This window comes from Hippocampus guttulatus, chromosome 18, assembly GCF_054856545.1.
Source record: "Hippocampus guttulatus isolate MCC_2025c chromosome 18, RoL_Hgut_1.0, whole genome shotgun sequence".
Lineage (NCBI taxonomy): Eukaryota > Metazoa > Chordata > Actinopteri > Syngnathiformes > Syngnathidae > Hippocampus > Hippocampus guttulatus.
Genome location: NC_141278.1, coordinates 3,125,628 through 3,145,387, shown reverse-complemented (window position 1 = coordinate 3,145,387; position 19,760 = coordinate 3,125,628). Strand labels below are relative to the sequence as shown.

The 19,760-nt window shown below is 58.3% G+C and overlaps 2 protein-coding genes across 4 annotated transcripts; both read right to left on the bottom strand.

Moving 5' to 3' along the window:
- Positions 1 to 417: 417 nt before the first annotated feature.
- Positions 418 to 9,354, bottom strand: LOC147190633 (venom phosphodiesterase CdcPDE). Of its 2 annotated transcripts, XM_086136863.1 has the most exons (25): positions 8,919 to 9,354; positions 8,212 to 8,293; positions 7,494 to 7,628; positions 7,287 to 7,412; positions 7,159 to 7,219; positions 6,988 to 7,085; positions 6,764 to 6,843; positions 6,557 to 6,676; positions 6,387 to 6,496; positions 6,259 to 6,324; positions 6,116 to 6,188; positions 5,757 to 5,865; positions 5,555 to 5,677; positions 4,712 to 4,743; positions 4,522 to 4,649; positions 4,381 to 4,450; positions 4,215 to 4,302; positions 3,962 to 4,134; positions 3,589 to 3,643; positions 3,348 to 3,502; positions 2,252 to 2,378; positions 2,106 to 2,183; positions 1,787 to 1,919; positions 1,326 to 1,482; positions 418 to 1,035 (listed from the first exon to the last, which is right to left on the bottom strand). In XM_086136863.1, exons 1-25 carry the CDS (start codon positions 8,955 to 8,957, stop codon positions 865 to 867), a joined length of 2,589 nt encoding a protein of 862 aa, XP_085992989.1. In that variant the 5' UTR covers positions 8,958 to 9,354; the 3' UTR covers positions 418 to 864. The 2 variants fall into 2 exon arrangements, with proteins under 2 accessions (XP_085992989.1, XP_085992988.1); XM_086136862.1 differs by having other exon boundaries at positions 7,287 to 7,628.
- A 151-nt stretch (positions 9,355 to 9,505) lies between these two features.
- LOC147190632 (F-actin-uncapping protein LRRC16A-like) lies at positions 9,506 to 19,111 on the bottom strand. 2 transcript variants are annotated; one of them, XM_086136859.1, is made up of 36 exons: positions 18,950 to 19,111; positions 18,180 to 18,277; positions 17,711 to 17,761; positions 17,593 to 17,652; positions 17,306 to 17,418; positions 17,121 to 17,218; positions 16,965 to 17,035; positions 16,690 to 16,763; positions 16,466 to 16,541; positions 16,285 to 16,373; positions 16,099 to 16,193; positions 15,917 to 16,003; positions 15,731 to 15,834; positions 15,588 to 15,665; positions 15,414 to 15,490; positions 15,133 to 15,237; positions 14,962 to 15,031; positions 14,773 to 14,854; positions 14,369 to 14,468; positions 14,245 to 14,299; positions 13,996 to 14,168; positions 13,851 to 13,919; positions 13,463 to 13,556; positions 13,281 to 13,379; positions 13,088 to 13,216; positions 12,893 to 13,003; positions 12,607 to 12,782; positions 12,413 to 12,500; positions 12,163 to 12,291; positions 12,029 to 12,095; positions 11,765 to 11,961; positions 11,588 to 11,688; positions 11,163 to 11,511; positions 10,746 to 10,776; positions 10,268 to 10,450; positions 9,506 to 9,890 (listed from the first exon to the last, which is right to left on the bottom strand). In XM_086136859.1, the coding sequence occupies exons 1-36, from the start codon at positions 19,041 to 19,043 to the stop codon at positions 9,766 to 9,768; spliced, it is 3,798 nt and encodes a 1,265-aa protein (XP_085992985.1). In that variant the 5' UTR covers positions 19,044 to 19,111; the 3' UTR covers positions 9,506 to 9,765. The 2 variants fall into 2 exon arrangements, with proteins under 2 accessions (XP_085992985.1, XP_085992986.1); XM_086136860.1 differs by having other exon boundaries at positions 11,172 to 11,511.
- Between the last annotated feature and the right edge of the window lie 649 nt (positions 19,112 to 19,760).

Here is a 19,760-nt window from a genome sequence, read left to right as displayed (position 1 = left end):
AAACCCCACGAACTTTTCAAGGATATTTATTGTAGATCTCCATAATACAATGTCTGGTTAATGTCTAATCATCATTCTACTTAGTGGCATTACTGTGTTCAGAGTTGTATTCGTGCGTTACTTTTTTGGAAAGTTGCCGGAAATGAAAGCATTCGAGTAGACTAGCACCATTCTGGGCAAAAGCAAGCGGAACTACCTGTTGGGGGGGGGCGGAAATTTTCAGAATCCGTATGATTTGTGCGATACGGCCATATACGTAAGATTCACCACAAAATCCGTATGAACTATGGCTAAAGCGTATGAGTTGACAGGTATGCGATTGGCGAGCGCACAGAAGCTGAGCAAGTCGGGCAAAGCGCTCCCGCCACAGACACAAAACATGTTTGTGTGCAAAACGAGTTGATTGATTGATTGATTGAGGCGCACTTGAAACGGAACGCAAGACGAGACAAGGCAAGAATGGTCCTACCTGAGGTCCACGAACACCAAATGGCTTGCCAGCGAGTGGCGCATCCAAAGCCTCCTTTTGGCACCAAAGCACTCTTTACTCCATCGACAGTTCCATCGGTCGAAACGACACGGGCCGGTCCTTTCGGTGGCCGAGCGCCAAAGCCCTCCGTCGAACACTCGGCGTGTGCGTCTCCATCTTCGGCGTCTTGGGAAACAGCGCACTCGCAAATGTTCCGGCGCCCTTCAAATGCGACTTCTTTCAACGCGCTTTGGAATTCAGTCAGCAAGTCTGCCTTCCTTTTTTTTTTTTTTTGCGGGGGAGCGGGTCTCGTCTTTCCCTCCTCCCGTTTGACGTTGAATAAACCAGAACGTGTTGATGCTTTTTTTTTCTTTTTTTTTAATTGTCGTACACATTCATGGCTTCTGAGTGGCGGCCGTGGGCCGGGTCTTGAGCCGCAGCAGCTCAGGCATCGGTCGCTGACTCTCCTGGTAGAAGTCCAGTCCCGTGATCCACTCCACATCTCGCACTCGGGCTTGATGGAACCAAATGTGATCCTCCACCCAAGAGGCTTCGTCTTGGGCGCTCTGTTGAAGCAAATTCATTGGAACTTTCGCAACGGCAGACAAACGCAGCTAGCCCGAGAGCGTGACAACCCGATGGCTGTTGCGTACTGAGGTAGCGAGCGTTTTCCCCAACCTTTCGGTCTCGTTTGGCATCGACACGATCGCGAAGCTCGCGTGGATCTGAGCAGTCTGATCATCGCCTCGCGCGTGAAAAGGGGCTCGCCGAGATCTATCGCTAATACCGATGAAATCGACGCGCGAGCGGGCAAGAGCATCAGATCTGGCGTGCGCGTTGGGAAGCGAGGCGCTACCTGGCAGCTCTCAGAGTTGTCCGGCCGGTGAGGCAAGAGGAAGGCCACGGCGCGCAGCGGTCCGTCACATTCTCGGAGCGGTCGGCTGGCGTTCCGGCAGCTGGTCAGCACGGCAAAGTAATGCGTGGGCACCGACACGTTGCTCGGCGTCGCCCACCTGGAAGACACCGCGTGGCGTAAGCGTACAGGCCGACGGTCGGCCTTCGCCGCTGCTACAAGCGCAGGGGAGCCCGGGGGGGCCAAGAGTGGAGCGGGACGCCCTGCGCCATTAGCGTTTCAACTGGAACGCCACGTTTCACAAATATCCTTCATGCTATGTCAACAATTTGAATGACAATTTTGAACCATATCGCCACACTTTTTGTTCTTCTTTTAACACGTGAAAATGGTGCGGCCCTCGAGTCCGTTTTAAAAGGGAAATGCGGTCCCCGTTTGGCCCCCCCGCCCTGGGCTGCTCTTACCGCCCGATGAGCTCGGGCCGGTCATGGCGTCCATCGTGGTCGTAGTCGAAGGCGGGGCCCGTCAGCACGTTGACGCCGTTGTAAACGGCCGCGTATTTCTTGAGCAGGGTGCCGTGGAAGTAGGCCCAGATCCCTGAAGACCCGACGCAAGTCCAACATTACAAGTGAAATATTCTTGTTCACCCAAAACTATTACAACAGCATACAGAGAAATTTGCAGAAGGAGCCAAATGTGGACGCTGACGCCGTCGGTCGAAGCTAGCGGCCAGCGCGCTAGCAACGCCGGGGGCTCGGCACGCGACAAGCGGCCGCTACGTACTGTGGAACCCGGGGTACATGGGCACCAAGTGGCTGCTGAGCAAGGCGTCGCGTCGCTCCGCCTCCTCCGACATCAGACCTGCAACACCACAGGAAGGTCATCCAAGGCCGCTCAAGGTCACGGCGTAGCATGTGGCCGACGCGTACCGGGCGGGTACAGGAAGGCCCGGCGGAAGTCGCCGTAGTCGTCGCAACGACGACTGTCGGCCGGAGGAATTCGGACGTCGGCCCGCAGGCAGTCGGCGCCGACGGGCGGCAGCGGCTCAGAGTTGCTCTACCAAAAGAAGGGTGGGGAAACCGCGTCGGCACGTGTGGCAAGTAACCAAGTACGAGTACTGTCGCTGGCGCTTCTCCTTGGAATTTTAGTCCCGACATTTGGCAACACGCACTTGTACTTTCTACTCCTCGATCAAAGCCGGATTTTTGGTCAAAGATGATATTGTGCACCACTGACTCCAAAAGGTATTCGTCTGCGGAAGCATATATTGCAGCCACATCCGAAAAAAAAATAAAGGTCAGCATCACATGAGCGTGGTACGTTTCACGTTGGCCTTCCTCACTGCCCGTTTTAAGATCCGTCCGTCCGTATGATGTCCCCCTTATCCAGGGGTCAGACGGTGGCTTCCGCACAGCGACTTTTCTTTCGGAGGGATCCCAAGGCGTTGGCAGGCCACCCGGTAGCCACCGTCTCTCCGGCGGGTCCTGGGTCGTCGTCGTCGCCGCCGGGATCTCCTCCCACCGGGACGTGTCCGTAGCAGCTCAGCGGGGAGGCGTTCTCGTTCTCTCTCGAAGGGAACTCTCCCTCTCCCGTCGACCCCGCGAAGGAAACTCATCGCGTTCTTTCAGGCGTGCCCCGCCGGTACCACAGAAACGTAGATCGACCGGTAAAACAGGAGCTTCGCCTTTGGGATCAGCTCCCCTCTTCTCCGCCGCAGAACCACACGGATGGAGTCTGCGAGGCAGCAGACGCTGGCCCGGACCCTCGCCCGGGATCTGGCGCTCCATTCATGAGGAAGACCCCGTTTTAACCTTATAACGTGAAATCGATCACGTCGGGACGTGAACTTAATCGTGCGATCATCTGACGGTGAACTATTTTCACCCGTGTGCGGCGGCACCAATACAATAATATTTCCTGTGACCGAAGGAGATGAAGCGGTACTGAAAGTCCAGACTTGAGAGTACTTTTGCTAGCTGCGGCGGCGACAACTAAGCGAGCGAGTTGTTCTGCCGGCGGGCGTACCGGCACGTCCACGCTGAAGGAGCTCCACAGCGCCATCTTCAGGTCGGCATTGTAGGCGCTGACGAACGCCTCCTGGTGGAGGATGCAGTAACGCTCCCGGTGCCGCAGCGAGCGAGGCCGGCCGAACATCAGGTGTTTGCGCCGCGCCGCGGCCTCTGCGGCAATCAGAACGGGCGGAAGGTTCATTTGCGCAAAGGCGGCGGCCGGACGCCGCAGCCCGACACGCGCGAGGCGGGCTCACCTTGAGCGGACGTCATGTTGAGGCGACGGTTGGCGGCCATGACGTCGTCTGCGCTCTAAGGGGGAACACCGGCGGCCAGCGGAAAGCATGACAACAGTCCCAGGAACGCCGGAGACGCTTACGGTCACCATAAAGACGATGCCGAGCGGTCCCAATAACGGTAATAGAAAGGGTAACGGGGCCAGTAACCGCTCCAGACACAACATCAGGGTGTTAACGGTGAGCTGCATGCCAAGTAACAGTAACAGGCACAATCCCAGCCACAGGATCCGTAACGGGCCCGGTCAGACAAACCGTAACCGGGCCAGGAACTGTGCCAGAAACAACGATGGTCCCAACGCGGTAAGCGTAACGGACGGACGCGCGCACGCACCATGTGGGGACAGGAGCAGGCCAGAGGGTCTTGCGGCTGCAACGTGCCAAGGCGGCACTCGCCGGGCACGTTCTGCTCCGGCGGGGCCAGCGGGGTGTAGAAAGGCCGTCGCAGCAGGTGGTTCAGGCTGCCGTGCGTCCCGTTGTTGGCGGCCGGCGAGATCTGCAGCACGTCTGCGGTCCAAAAGTCACAAAAGGACTCGTAAGGGCGGCGCCGTCGCAAAGGAGGCGGCGCGCGGGTGGCACGGACTGACCGCACATGAGGTTGTAGAGCTCGATGTTGGCGAAGGGCTCCGCTTCCGTGCCGGAGGGAAACTTTGGACCGTGGGCGACAAACATGGCCTTGTGGGAAGGAACAAAGCGGCCATGTCAGCGCGTGACGTTAGCCGGCCGCGCTGGCGCGAGACGGTCGGCACTCACGTGCATGCTGGCCACATCGTTGTCGTAGCCGTGCTGGCCGCCGGAGCAGAAGCGCAGCGACCCCGGAAGCCTGAAAGCAGAGCGGGGCACCGATGAGGGGCTGCGTGGCGGCGGCAACAGTCGGGGGCGTGAGGCGAGCACCTCTCCAACAGCCATTTGGGCTCCACCAGCACGTTGACGTCTTCGATGCGACGGCTGTTGGCGAAGTGAAGCCGTTTGGGCAGGTGCCACTTCAGGTACGGTCGCAGCTTCTGCGTCGCACCTTTGCACTGGCAAACGGCAGCGGCCGCAATGTCGCATCTCCAACGTGCCATGTACAATACATGCTTACCGTCATGTTGGCGACAAGGCCGGCAGCATCCACTGAAACACACAACACACACACACACGACTGATCCTGGTTCCGTTGCTGTTGCTAGTTGGGGTAAATGGAACTGGTTCTGTTCCTGTTCATATCAAAGCTGGAGTTACTGCTTATTTTCCTCTTCCCTTTACTAATTGGGGTACAAATGCTTTTGTGGTACTAGTGTGACAGGAGTGTTGGAACGGCGAAGCGTGGGGGGGCCGGGAGGGGGGGCACTGCAGGTAAATGAAGAGCAACGCGGATTTTCTTTGCGAGAGGCCCAGCGCAAGCATTTCAAGATTCCGTTCCTGGCCCCGTTACTAGGGAGGCTAACTATTGTGATCCTGTTCCTGATCCCGGATAGGTTGTGTGTGACTGCTCCTGCCGGTGTGCCCGGGATCATCCCTCTCATGGGAAAAAAGGCCAAGGCCGAACAAACGGGCCAGAGGACGAGTACTCTGAAACCAAGGAGAGCCGCGAGAGAATGAAAAGCTGCATGCGAGGAGACGGTTGCCATCCAAGGGGCCTGGCGTCTGCAAATAAGCGCCTGACCTTATCTCAAGCGCAAACAACCAATAAACGTCGTCGTCTTTTCCCATTGACGCGACTGGCGCCCGGGAAAGGCACGTTTTGGAATGCTGCTTTCTCAGAGAGAGAGAGACGCAAGCAGGGAGGGGCAGGAGCAAGGCCACCCCCCGCCACCCTCCCCATCTGCTGCCACAGTTCAATACATTCATTTGACAAGTTGGCAGAAATCGTTTGGGTACAGTAGCAGAATTGCCGGAGAGACACCCCCCCCCCCCCCCCCCGGCAACCCCCTTCTCTACTCACAGTCGGCGTCCGGGTTCCTGGCCCGGATGCGTCCAACGGGTCCCTCGGTGACGATGTAGTCGCTGACGTCCCCCAGAAGCTCCTGCAGGTTTTCCTTCCTGTCGCAACTCGTCTCCTCCATGCCTGTCGACGCACGGCCGAAAGCTACTTCCTGCTTCCGAGCTACTTCCTGCCGCCGCGGTTGAAACGTCGCAGCCGTTACCGTGATCGGCGACCACTATGACGTTGACGCAGCGGTGAAGTCCCAGCTGCTTGAGTCCGTTCATCAGCTGACCGACCACCTTGTCTATGGCTTTTATGGACTGGGCCACCTGCAGCGGATTGTCACATGACAGCAGTCGGCGCCGTGTCGCCCGTCTGACCCCACAGTACTCTCTCTCTCTCTCTTTCATGCTCGTCTTTCCCGTGCACACACACTTTGCTCCGGCCAAGAATATTCTCGCCACGCTCACTGCCAAATGACGTCAAGGGCATCTTGAGCCGTGACCCCGAATGACCGGCGACGCGCTACACGGGAGCGGGCAGAAATATCATGCGCTTCAACAAGTGGCGTGGACGTACCCCTCCGCTGACGGGACCGAAGCTGTGTCCCGATTTGTCCGGCTCCTCCAGGTACAGGGTGTAGAAGTCAGGTCTGGAGGAGAAGGGACAGCGCGTGAAACCGAGGCTCACGAGCTCCGACGAGGGACTTGAAGCCGAGGCACCTTTGCCCGTCCGGCAGCTGGAGCCACTTCAACACCGTCAGGACTCGCTCCTCAAACGGGATTTTCCTGCGGGGAACAGCAGTCAAATGCACAGCGCGAGCCCGGCGTCCGTTTGAAGACTCCGGTACCCGTTGTACGGCCGGTGGATGTCCGGGAAGCTGCCGTTTATTTTCACGTCCGATCCGGGCCAGAAGAAGGTCCCGGACTTCAGCCCCTGGTACTTCGCCGTGTGCCAAATCTGCAGAGGAAATCCCGCTCCGTCATCCGCGATGCAGCTGACCGACGTTTGGCCACTCACCGGCTGTCCCAGGTACCACTTCGGGTTCTCCTTCTCCGGACCCGACAAAGTGAAAATGGCGTCTATCACCGGATCGTACATCACGTTGTCAATCAAACCGTTGGACTCGGGATACAGACCCTGGCAGGGGGAGGGGGTGGTTGATTTCGTGGTGTGGCCGCAGCCCAACCATGACCGTGTGTCAGCGTGTTTTTGTGTGCACGTTACCGTCACAATGCTGTAGTGGTTGGGGAAAGTCTTGGTGGGAAAAGATGACTGCATGTATGAAGCTGACGTTCCGCATTTCTCTATTTAAAAAAACAAAACAAAACCAACAACCATAAAACAAATTATTTTAAAAAAAGGATCGTCTCGAAGGAAGACACGTGCTAGTCGGGGCTTCACGCGAGTAGCAGGGCCTTAGATGGCAGAACGCGATGGGGAGCACTCACGAAGTTTGGCGAGCACCGGGATGAGCGGGTTCCACAGGCGCAGGTAGTCGGCCCGCAGGCCGTCCAGAGACACCAAAAGCAGCGGTTGGCGCTTGAAGCTAGCGCACCAGAACAAGGCCCGTCATAGCGCCTGCCGAGGCACGAGTACGCGAGCGTGTGAGTGTGCGCTACCCTGGTGGACAGGAAGGGCGTGACAGGTCCTCGCACTCGTCCTCCACCCACTGGCTTTGTCCTGCCGGCCCACACGAGTCTCACGGTCAAGCTTTGCCGCGCAGGCGCCACATTTTGCCGCCTCTCACCTTGGCACACGTGCCGGTAGTTGCTGCAGCAGTCAAAATTCGCAGAACAGTCGTCGGAGCAGTGGCACCTGCTGGTGGGCAGCCTGGTCTCGCCGCAGCGCAGATGCGTGCATTCCCACAGTTCCGCTGCACGCACGCACGCACGCAGGGATTGGCCAGCCGCTCGGCCAGGGCGACCACTCGCGCCGAGGTCCGACGTTCTCTTACCGGGGGCTTTGCAGAGGTCGTGGTAGTCGGGGCAGCAGGTTCCGCTGTCCCGGCAGGCGCCGTCACATCTGCACCCGGGGGTGTCACCGTCGTACGGCTGGTAGCAGCGATTCCTGCACGACGTCAGCGGTCCCACTTTGGGGCGACAAAGCAAAAGCTGGGTTGGGGCGTTTGCCCGGTTTGAAAGGGCCACGAGTGCGTCGCCGCGCCACAATGCCCACGTGGGGAAATGCCGACACGGCAACCCAACCAGGAAGTCAACGCGGAGGAAGGTGGTCCGCGGTGCAGAATGCGGGGAGGCCCGATCCCGGAAAGCATCCCAGCACCTCGCACGTGGCCTTTTCCGCTTCGCCGTCAGGCTTTCCGAGAGAGCCTTGAGAAAATCTCGCTGGCCAATATTGGCTCACGGTCGGTTCAGAAAGGGCGCGTCACGCTTTTATACCGCGGCAATAATGTCATTAAGGACGCTCTAGTGCTCATTTGTACTCGATGACTTGACCTCATAAAGATCAAGAGCTAGCGATAGGGACTCAGGAATGATTGCAAAGGCTGGCAATCATTGGGCAATTATTCATTCCCTCCCGACGGCCTGGAAGTTGCTGAGCGGTAAACCTCTTCAAACACTTGAAGGACTTTTTTTGTGTGGATTCGGTCATCTCCTTGATGATGCAACAACCACGGCGGCAGCGCGAAAGTCGCTCTGCGACTCGGAGTCCACCTCTGTCTCGGCACCTCCGCAGTTCCAGTCCCAGTCCGAGGCCTAGGATCAGCGTCACCAGGGATACGGACAAGACGCACACCTGAGGAAAACAACGAGTTCACAACCCAACTTGTTGTTGCTCGGGTCGTGGACGGGAACCCCCCCGAGCAGCGCGGCGCCGCCACCAAATGAAAAGCATGCCGAGGCCAGCTGAAGCTCATTTGTCGCTAACGAGAGGCCGCCGACTCCCAGTCGAGACCGGCTCGAATGCGATTGGCCGCGGAGAGGCGGCAGGTCGACTCAAGAGGGTCACCACATTCATTCCGTTACATTCTCGCAAGTGACGTTTGAGATGCTGCCCGCTTTTTACTGTGCGTATTTGACTCCCCAGGACCACGTTACTTTGCTTCACCTGTGTTTGGTGGAGCGCATCGGGCCGATCCGAGACAACCACTTACCACGTTTGACTCGGTTTGATTTGGTCTGCTTTTCAACGGAGCTGTATGGGTCAAAGGTCACGGCGAGAGAGGACCGGCGCTTGAAACGTGGCGCGACCCGCCATCTCCGACGCCAATCGTCGGCGGCGTTTCAGGCTTCGGCGGCGCTCGCCTTTCGATGGCGTGCGGCTCTCCGGGAACGGCGCTTGCCCGCCCCTGCTCCCCGCCACCGTCGCCCGAACCGCGGCGGGTTTTTACCCACGCGTGAAGGCAAAGATGGCTACTCACCAGCAGGATCAGCTTCCTTTTGTTCGGCGCTGCCTTCATGGCGCACGCGAGTCCTGGAGAAAATGACGGCGATGATGTCGAGGCGGTGAGCGAGGACGGCGGCTGGCGACCTCCGGACTGCACGGGCGTGACTGCAGTCACTGATTAAGCGGGAGACGCAGATAAGGCCGGACACGCGTGCACCCACGCGCGCCGCCGCGGCCAAGCATCGTCGAGCCTAATCAGGCGTCGGAGAATTGAAACGAGATATGCAAGGAGAGAGAGAGAGAGTCGGTTTGCCATTCGCAAGTGCGGTCTGAAGGCCTCGGCCAGACGACATGAGGATGGCGAGAGATGAACGCTGAAATGGGATTGGACCCCCACCAAAATCATTCCCGTGTAGGTGCAGCCCTCCGATAGCCGAGCAGCCGAGACACACCTTCGGAAATGGACGTGCGACTTCGTCAAAAGTACTCAAGTTCGACGGGGGCTTGAGATTGGCAATGTAAGATGGCCGCCGGTGGCTTCGCTCCTCGCAGCGGCGAGTAAGCGCCGTTGTTAGTCCATTCAAACCGAAGCCCGTGACAAGAGAAGATGATTTGGTAACATTGGGTTAACGAGACTTTATTCACTAATACCGTCTTCGGAAAAGCGCCCGGTCTGCTCAGCTACCCGAATAAGGCGGTTTTCGAAAGAAAGAAAGGAGGAAGCAAAAGGAAGAAAAAGGACTGCCAGCGTTCATTCTGAGCGCCGTTCCCAAGCGTTCGCTGGCTGGGGCTCCTTTCGATAGAGGCGTCGGGTCTCCGATCGATGGCGCTCGGAGCTTCGGCGGTCGCGTCGTCGGCATCGTTTGGGGAGACGTCTGAGCCTATGGCGCCGGAGCGGAGGCGGGCAGGGACTTGGCTCGCCGACGCCCATCCGGACCCCGGCGCGGCGACGTCTTGAGGGAGGACCAGCGTCGCCCGGGCAACGATGCGGCGGCAACGCCGCAGGCTAATGGGAATCCACGACACACTTTGTTACAAAGGTCACCCAAACACGGAGCGTGCTTGGACCGGAGCGCCGTACTCTAAATACTGCTGGAGTAGGAGTTGATTCGTAGGACAGTACCGAAGCCTCCGGAGTACTACTGGTGCAGTCATCGTCATCGTCGTCGTCGGAGTGTTCACAGCTTTACTGTCGTAGTCGTCGCGGTCAAAGTAGATTGTCACAGTCCGAGTCTCGGTCAGAGTGGTAGGAATAGATTGGTGGTGTCCAAGTCTTACTGGACTCGTTTTAGTCTCTACGTTGGAGGGTAACGCGGTCGGCATTTGCAGCGCATCCTCGTGTGTCATGTGTTTTCTCAGGAGCATCTTTTCGCCTCCCCTTACCTGGCACAACGGCACCGCTGGGGCTCAGGGGACTGGGCAGACTGGGGAAACCCGTGGGACCGGGGGCAGTCGGGGATTCGGCGGCCGACGGAGGGAGCGGCCACTCGGGGCCGACGGCGGCGGGCGCTTCGGACCTCGGGGCGGCCTCTGCTCGGGATCGGTCTGCGTCCATGGCCAAGTTGGCTGGAAGGACATCGGGCGATGGACTGAAAACGCAATCGCTGCGTTTTCAGTCCATCCTGAATCGCTACGACTGGAATTTCAGTGGCCATTTTTTTTCCCCAGTCCACTACATAAAATGTAGGAAATGAGCAGTGGTGTTTTTTTTTCTTTCTTTCTTTTTTTTGGGGGGGGGGGGGTCCATATTGTGACGTTAAGGAGTTATTAAGAGTTGGGTTGCATCACTGAATAGCCACTGAAAGCGGTCGACGCTTAGGCAGTAGCATCGGCGCTTCCATTAGCGTTAGCGTGGACTTACCCATGTGGCCATCTTCTTCTGATGACTCCAACTAGACCCCAAAAAAAAAAAAAGGAATTCTTTAGTTTCATTCTGTCTGTTAAGCGTTGCAAGGCTTCCAGAAAGAAAAGGAGCCAACCACTCACTTCGCATACTTCCAGTACCTACTTGGTTTCCTTTTGATGCTATACTTTGAGTAGTTATCGACTTGGAGTAATTCCCCACTGACAACAGCACTTGCTGACTGACTGTTCTTAGGGCCCCATTTATCAACTGATAATATCCCCTCCCTCCCTCCGTATCCGGACGTCTTCAGGCAACAGGCGGGGCTCACCCTGAACCGTTTGCCAGCCAATCAGCGGCACGTCCCCTCCCCCTGACAGTTGGGAATCCTTGACCCTGTTGCCATGGAAGTGAATGGTTTTGTATCGCGGTTACCTTGCTCACCTTGTGAGCGGCCATTTTCTCCTGCCGTGCCTTGATCTCCGCCAGAAGGTCGGCGCCCATGACGGGGATGCCCACGTGCCGCGGAAGCGGGGGGCCGTCCTCCTGGGGACGGGCTCTGAGGGACTGCCGCTGTCGCGAGGAGGGCGACGCGGGCGGCGACTCGTCCGCGAGCATACCCGGGCGGGGCGCGGCCGCGGGGGTGGGGGACGCGGCCCCTTGATTTTTCTCTGAGCAGGATGTCCGCCCTTTGGCGAGGTTGAAGAAGCCACTCCTCGTGGATCCCCGCTTCTTGTCGGCCGGCCGGTGAGCGTTTGACGGCGCGGCTTGCGCGGCAAGGCGTCTGCGTGGCGAAGAAGGTGCGCGTGATTGCTCCGCATCCGCTTCGCTCAAGGGAGCGGGCGGCGTGAGGATCTCACTTCAAGCTGACTTGCAGGACTTTCTTGGAGAAGAACTCGTCCACACCCTCGTCCAGCTTTCCCATGGTGCCCTGAAGCTCCAGCTGCTGCGGTGCCTCACGCTGCAAGAAAACAGAAGGAAATCCCCGAAGTTTCACGCGGTATCCCCGCCCGACCTTTGTGTTCCCGGAGACCTACGCCCACTCTGCTGGGTTTGTTTCGCCTCCTGGCTTTCGGCCGCACTTTGGTGTGATGCTGCAGAGGCGGCGGCGAGGTGAGAGGCGGGAAAACGGCCACCGGATGTGGCGGGGACGAGGGCGGCAGGGACGAGGACGGCGGGTCCACCACGTGAACGGGGACCTCCTCCAGGGCCTTGTCCAGGTCAAACTCCATCTCTGAGATCAACGCCCCAGGTTTCCCACGGAAAGTCAAGAAAGAGGAAGCGCATCCGCCGCGACTTACCAAAGGCCACGGAGACCGGTCGCAGCATCCGCACCAGAATACTCTTCCGTTTGGATTTGGCCGTCACCTGGGCGGAAAGATGCGCCTTTACGACTCAGCCAAGAAACCTCACCGGGAGGAGGAGAAATTCCCACCACGGAAGCGTCCGCTTGGCCTTCCGCCTGGCCGCCCTCCGGATGAAGGACCGTCTCTTCCAAAACCTGCGTTTCCTCCTGAGATTCGGGACGTAGCGCGGGTTGGCCCTGCCTCGCCACGTGGCTGGCCTGCAGACGGACGGACGCGAGCGGGATGGAACAGATGGCGGCAAGACGGATGAAGGACGGAAGCCACGAAGCGAGTGGGGGCCGGCCGGCGGTTGAAAAGTGGAGGAAAATGGAAACTGACCAGCGTGTGGCGCCACATGGACAAAGAGTCCAGGATCCGGTCTACGATGCGATCGGAGAAGAAGGACGCCACGCTGAGTTTCAGCTCACTGGGGATCGAGACAAGCCGAGAAGCTCACGGGGAGGAGGATCATCGGAGCTCATTGCGAGGCGGAGGCTGAGGTGCCGATGAGCAGAGGGTGCGCCCGCCGCCACCTGATCTTGTTGAGGATGTCCACGCCCGCCTGTTCCAGGAGCGTCTTGGTGATGAATGCGCGAGGGACGCTCATCTTCCCCGCGCCCGCCTTCAGCAGGTCTGAACCTAGACCGCTCATCTTCATCACGTGAGGACACGAAACCGAGGCCGCTTCCAACATGGACGCCAGCATCGTCTGCGGGGACCAGAAGAAGCGACACAAATGCCACAAGCGAGGCGCACCGCTGCGCTCCCAGGACTTTGCCAGCAGAACTTGATGAGCTTTCGGCGTGTGCCCGTGCCCACCTCCAGCTCCTCGTCCATCACGGCGGCCACCTCCGCTGCCACGGACTCCAGTTTGCCCCGGACGGCGCCGCGGAGACGGTCCCCCTCCAGCCGGTAGAGGCTGGGCAGCAGCTGGAGGGATTCAGAGAGGGAAGAAGCGCGAGTCAAAGTTGCACTCGGATCCGGCGTGGCTTCGTAGCTCAAGTTCCCCCTTACGGTCTTGGAGTTCCGCGCATCTCTCATCAGGTTTTCCGCCACTTTCATGTCCTCCTGTACCGCGCGGTCCTGGGAGAACGCGAGCGAGTTCAGGTGATCCTGAACCTTCACACACATGGTGTCCATCATCTGCACAGAGGACCGGAGGGTCAGCGAGAAACCGGTCCCGGTCGGGGCGCCCGCCAAGGCCTGCCTGCTGCGTGGCGCTGGTGACGATGCCCTGCTGCAGCCGGTACGCCTGCTCCCGGAGGTACTTGCGGCTCTCGTGGTTCCTCAGCAGGAAGTGCTCCATCTGCAGGCGGAGGCAACATGCCAACGGTCACGGTAGAAGAGTGCCGCTCGGGAAAAATCCCTGAGCAAAACAGGATCCGAAACCTTCAGCAGAGCATCTTCCGTCTTTTCCGGGTTGGTCTTGAGCGCCTGGGCGGCGTCCACGATGGGAACGGGCATGAAGCGGATGGTGAAGTTCCTGACGGCGAGAAAACACGACTGAGCGTCGTCGGCCGATCAAGCGATAGCAGTTACACTGGCGGTTTCGACGCGAAATGACGCTTATGCGCTCGAGTGTCTTTCTTCCGGTGCCTCGGTTTCCGGCTCGATCCGAGCTGTCACTGTCGTAACATCAACCGAAGGCCGTGAAGTCAACCTGGTGTCGACTATTTCTGCCCGATGACGCCTTGCTAAAGGCCGACACTCCCGATCTGCACGTGTGGGCTCCGATCATCAATGTGTTTCCGGCCTGGACCGGCAGAGCGTGACTCACTTCTCCAAGGCAGACGCCACTTCCTGCAGACCCCGAGGGCTGACATTGTTCCTGTCCCAGATGAGTGTCCTACAAAAGGTGACAAAAAGCCTGTGGGCAGCAAAACGTGGGCCGCGGCACGAGACCGGCGGAAGCGTGCGCTCACCTGAGCTTGGTGTTGATCTGCAGGGCCTTGGCTAGCATTTTGGCGCCCATGTCACCCATGGCGTTGCCGCTGATGTCGAGCCGGGTCAGCGAGGCGTTGCTTCCCAGGGCGTTGAGGACCACGACCAGGTCCCCCTTCAGCCTGGAGTCGGCCAGCGACAGCGAGCTCAGCGGCTAGGCGACACCAAACGACGTAAGTCGCGAGCCGCAATCGTCGGTCGGAGTCGGAACGCAGGTGCCGCTCACTCACCGACTCCTCCTCCTGGATCAGACGTACCAGGTCGCTCAGGACCGGCGCCACGTTCCTGCCACGAGGCGGCAAGAGTGTCAAGCGCCTCGCCAGGATGCCGACCCGCCGCTGCTCGAGGACTCACTTGGACTTGATGCTCTGGAAGTTTCTGCCCAACGAAAGGTGGCGGATCGAGCGGTTCTTGGCCAGCCAGACCAGCAGGGTGCTCAGGTCCCCGTCCAGACCTGACAGTAGACAAGACGACGTGAGGACCAGCTCGGGTGAATTCGCCGGTGCTAATGCGCCTCGTTTTGATCGCAGATCGTGCCAGATCTCAGCCGACTTATTGCCAGAGGCCGGCCGGGCGCACCCCGGACCGGTCGCCGGTCAATCGCGGGGAAAACAACCACCAAAGGGCCATTTCTTTGTCTCTGAATGAAGCGAGCCTGCGAACACGGGAGGAAGTCGTCATAGCCATAGAGAAGCCGCGCTAGCACGGCCGTTTCCCGCAAATGCCACACGCAGGGCGGGGGAGAGATAGGCGGGCACCGTTATCGGAGATGTCCAGACTGGAGATGTTGGGGATCTCGGCCACGCAGCCCTCCAGAATCTGAGAGCCCGCCGAGCGCAGCTGCAAGTCAGAGGAGAGCGCGGCTCAAGCGACTCGGCCGCGGGACCGCCTGGGACGGGACGCTGGCGGCCACGCATGTGCCCTTCGGTTGCCTTTTTGATGGTTACCTCGCAGCCGCTCAGGTCCAGAGACACGTCGCTCAGGTTGGGGTTGCAGCCCAGGCCCAGCAGCAGCGCCCTGACAAGACATCGGCGGGCGCGTGAAGAGCTTTCGGCGCGCGCGGCAAAAGGGGATGGACCGCTCCATCGGTCGGTCGATCGGTCGGCGCTCCTACGCACTTCAGAGCCTCGGCGGGAAGTCTGCATCCGGACACGTTGACGGAGCTCAGAGCCTGGCTCAAGCTGAAGAACTGCTTGAAAGACGCCGGCACCTCCCTGCACTTCCTGAGGGCACGATCAGGCAACACGGGCCTCATTAATGAATGGGCGGTACAGGCACTTCAAGGGTCGGCGTGACGGACGGGACACGTGTCGGCGAGAACTCGGTGACATCCGGTTCGCCGTGACGGACAGTCAATGCTCATCACGCAACAGTTACGCATCTTGGTCACGTGTTTCACCTGTGAGAGTAGAGTGTCTTGGACATGTTGAGGACACGTAGACGCTTCAAACATCCTCTGAGCAGAGACGCTGATGTCTGACACACGCGCACGCACACACACACACACACACACACACACACAGCAACAATGAGTCGATTGGAGACTTTGGAACGAGAGCGCGTGCGTGTTCACCTGCTCCAACGAACAGTCAGTACAGGACAAATCCAAAACTTCTAAGCTGTTGTCCTGACTCAGGAAGTGGTGGAGGTTCTGCGAAGAGCAAGACAGTCCCATTGCTGACATGTCGCGAGCGTGCGGCTCACCTGGAGCGCCACCTGCAGGTCGTCCCCTCTGAGTGAGTTTCCCGCCAGGTGGAGGTGTGTGAGGGTGGCGGCCATGGCGGGGTTGGCACGCAGCGCCTGAGCCAGGAGGTTCACGCCTGACGCCCACACGCACACGCATGAGCATGAGGGCGGGCGCTGGGAGGTGGCGGATGCGACGGACAGACGGACGGGATGCACCTTTGGGGGACAACGAGGTCCTGCTCAAGTTCACCTTCTTCAGGCCCGTCGCCAGTTTGCCCAGCTGAGCGCCCAGAGCCCACATGCCTTCAGCATGTGCGCACACACACACACACGCACACGTGAGGTATTTGTGGACATTTTCTCATGCGTGTGTGTCTGCGTGCGCGTGTGTGTTGAACCTTTATCGTCCAGAGAGTTGTTGCTCAGGTTGAGGGTGTGCAGCGCGGAGGCGGGGTTGTGACATAGCGCCAAGGACAGCTTGTGAGCAAAGTCACTGAGGGGGAGGAGGGAGGGAGGGAGGGAAAGATGGTTAAAAAAAAAAAGAAGACATCGAAGCGAGTCAACGTCATTTCGCCCGCTCTGACCTTCTGAGACCGACGTTGTCCAGGACCAGCTCCTCCAGGCAACTCGATCGGGACATCACACGCAGGATCTGCTCACACACGTCTGCCGACTACACACACGCATGCATGTGGGTGTGTGTGTGCGCGCAGAGAGGTCAACCTTCACTCCCCCACCCCCCACACCGGCACTTGCCAGTCTTACCAGCTTGCAATCTTTCGCGACCAGCTTGGTGAACCACTTGTTGTACTCGAGAGTGCCAACGATGGCCACCAGATCCCTGCGCCACACGCAAGGAGACAGCAGCGGTCGCAAAACATGCGGCAACATTTGACCAGACCGCGCACGAGAGGAAAACATGATCATGGCGACAAAGCACGAGACCTTTTGAAGAAGGTCTCGGCATCGGCGGCCGCGCGTGCACGCACCTGCCATCCAGGTGACTGAAGTCATGCAGGTTGAGTTCTGTGGTGTCTTGGCTCAGGTAGATGGTGTCCACGTCCTGACACAACAACGACGCGAGTACTGTAGTGCGTGGATGGCTGGACAACGCGCGCAAATCTTGATCGAGAATCATATGTGATCGTCTTCGGGTGGAGCGGTTCACACCCCGAGCGGCCGCCCCAGCGTGATCCAATTTCATCCGAGGTGACGATCAAGATAGAATCCCGAACAGTAGAAAAGTTTACTATGCGGCACTGACCCATTGGACCTCCTCCCTGTAGGCCAGGTTGAGACTGTCACAGACGGCCCGGTACTGATCCGAGAATCCTCCTGGACCGAAACAGGACTTGGAGTCAGTCGGTCTGTTTGCCGATCAAAACGCCAGAGCCCCACCCCGCTGGCCAAGGGGCCGTACCGCAAGGGCCCAAGTCGGCAGGGTCCTGCTGCTCCCAGACAGCCTGGAGGGCGGCCCGTCGCTCGCAAGGCGCCACGTCAAACTTCTTCAGCGGGTTCCTGGTGGGGGAGACAGACATAGCACCTGCGAAGCATGAGGCCACCAAAGCGACATTTTCAGCCCCCCCCCCCCGGCTTGCTACTCACGTGTCCGGGCAGATCCTGGTGAGACACGAGCCCAGATGGGTGATGACCTGGTCACTGTCCTCCTGGGAACTAAACCACAGCGTGCAAGGGCCACGCCCGCACTCCAGTAGCACCTGCGCGTGCGCACACGAACATGAACACACACACACACAGCGCACGGCCTCATGACCCTGCTCCATGGAGAGCACTAGAGAAGAAAGTGTGACTTTGAAATGTGGCATGCAACCCTGACCGCTAACAGCTAGCGTGTTGCTAACAGCCACTTCCTGTCATATCTGACATCTCACCTCAGTGGGCTTGTTGCTATGGAGACCGAGAATGTCCAGGTAGCTGAAGGAGTGCTCCACCTGCACACGCCACCACACATAAAGACATATACACACACGCACCGAGACATCCACTGACCTTGGAAGGGATGCGGGCTGAGAGCAGGAAGGCTCGATGTGATGCCAAGGCCTATACACACACACAAAAAGTATGTTTCAAAAGTAAGGCGTTCTTTTGAAGACATGCCCACTTTGTCGCATGACCAAGAGGTGGCGTCGGCCAGGAGGCTTTCACCACCTCGACCGCTGACGTGTCCGCGCACGCCTCGGCGCATGTCACCATGGGTGGGCTCCACCGTGGTACGCGGGCGCTAGCGGTCATGTCCGCACAAGCCCACATGCGCTCACTGTCGCCCGAGACCAAGAGTGCGAAAGGCAGCGTGAAGCTCACGCGGGCAGCGGCCGATGGAATCGAATTGAACCGGCAACCTCACCGATGTGCACCGCTTCCGCAAACCGAGAGGAGCCGGCTGAAGTTCCATTCCATGAGGTCTCGCACAGCAAGGGAAGACAGACCTGTGAGGTGGCGAAGGTCAAAGGTCACTCACCAGCACTTTGTTGTCCACCTTTTCACCTTTGACCTCCAGCTGAAGTTGGCAGCTCAGGGTCAACTTGAGGCTCGGCCCCACCACCTCCCGAACGCTCTCTGCACGAGGACGACATACGGTATGAGCAGAAAGCTTTGAATTATATTCGGAGAATGCATGGACAAAACCCCCACGGTAAACGAGAAAACATCGAGAAGCCGGCCGGGTGACAGCGTGCATCCGCAAATCACGTGACGTGGATTTAACCCCTGGCAGAGCAGTTGGCTCTTTTCAAAGTGGATCCGCACCTCCTTGATTCAAACACGCTGCAAAGTCAATCAAGTGCTGTGCTAGCGGAAGCGAAGCCGCCGCTCACTGACTGGGGGCCAGTTGAAATGGAACGTGTCAGGACACGCCCCCCCATACACACACGGAAAGGAGCAGGGAGAAAAAAACGACTCTCCGGGCATCGAAGAAAAAAAAAAAATCATCGAATCAATCAAGCCATGCGTATGTTTTGTGGCAATATTCTTTTTGCGTGTGACTGGCAAACTTTTGCCAAAGTCGCAAGACACCACCGGCACCAGCACCAGCGCCCAACTCAGGAACGACCTCCAAGCGGTGTTGGGCGTGCCTTCGGGCTACGAACTGTTCCCAGTCAACGGCCGACAACCGGGTCTTCAGGCAGCCGGGTCGCTGTGGCTTTAGGAGCCGCTTTGGGACCCAGTTGGGGATCGCTCAACACCTACAACAACCGGCACCCCTCGCCCCCGGAATGCGGCTGTTCTCACCGAGCAAGTCTTTTGGGAATTCTGACGGCTCCATTTCTGTCTTCGCTCGTCCGGGAGGAACCTTTTCGCCTTCTCCTTCTTCCGCGGCCAGCATGGAAACAGAAACACCCAAACACAAGCCCGAGCAAGTCCGAGAGGCACGCACACACGCCGCAAAAAAAAAAAAAAAAAGCATCCCCCAACAGCGCCGCCCCCACTTCGCGCGCCTGCAAGACGCCGCGGGGATAACGCGGCATCATGTGCGCGCGGAACAGAGCCGTGCAGCCTCCTGGGCGGTGGGGGGCGGCGGCGTCTTTTTTGGCTACGCTGGCTTCCCTCGAGGAAGGCGAAAAAGTAGTTTGGGCACCTCATCGTGACAGGATAAAAATTCTACTCGCTAACACGGAGCAATTTGTAGGCCAAGTGTGGCAAGTGACCATCAAACTCATCGACAAGCATTTTGAGAATCGGTTTCTCGCTTAGCGCCATTCTCTAAATCAGTGTTTTTCAATCTTTTTTGAGCTAAGGCAAATTTCTTTCATTGCAAAAATTCCGCGGCACACCACGACCTGAAAATGTGAAAAAAAAATTTTTAATGGTTATATTCTTACTATTGGTGTTTTTTTTTTACATTGAAAAATAACGCTATATTGTTACAGGTTGAAGAGGAATCAAATCAACATCAATCCAATATTTGGCACATTCATTTTAATGGCAAGTAAAATATAGTCAATGAGAAGTTTAACTTGCTCGGGGGTGGGATTTTTTTTCTGTGTGACAGCCGGTTCTTTTTCCTCCCGGTTGCTTTGCCCATTTTGAGTCTTTGTATGAC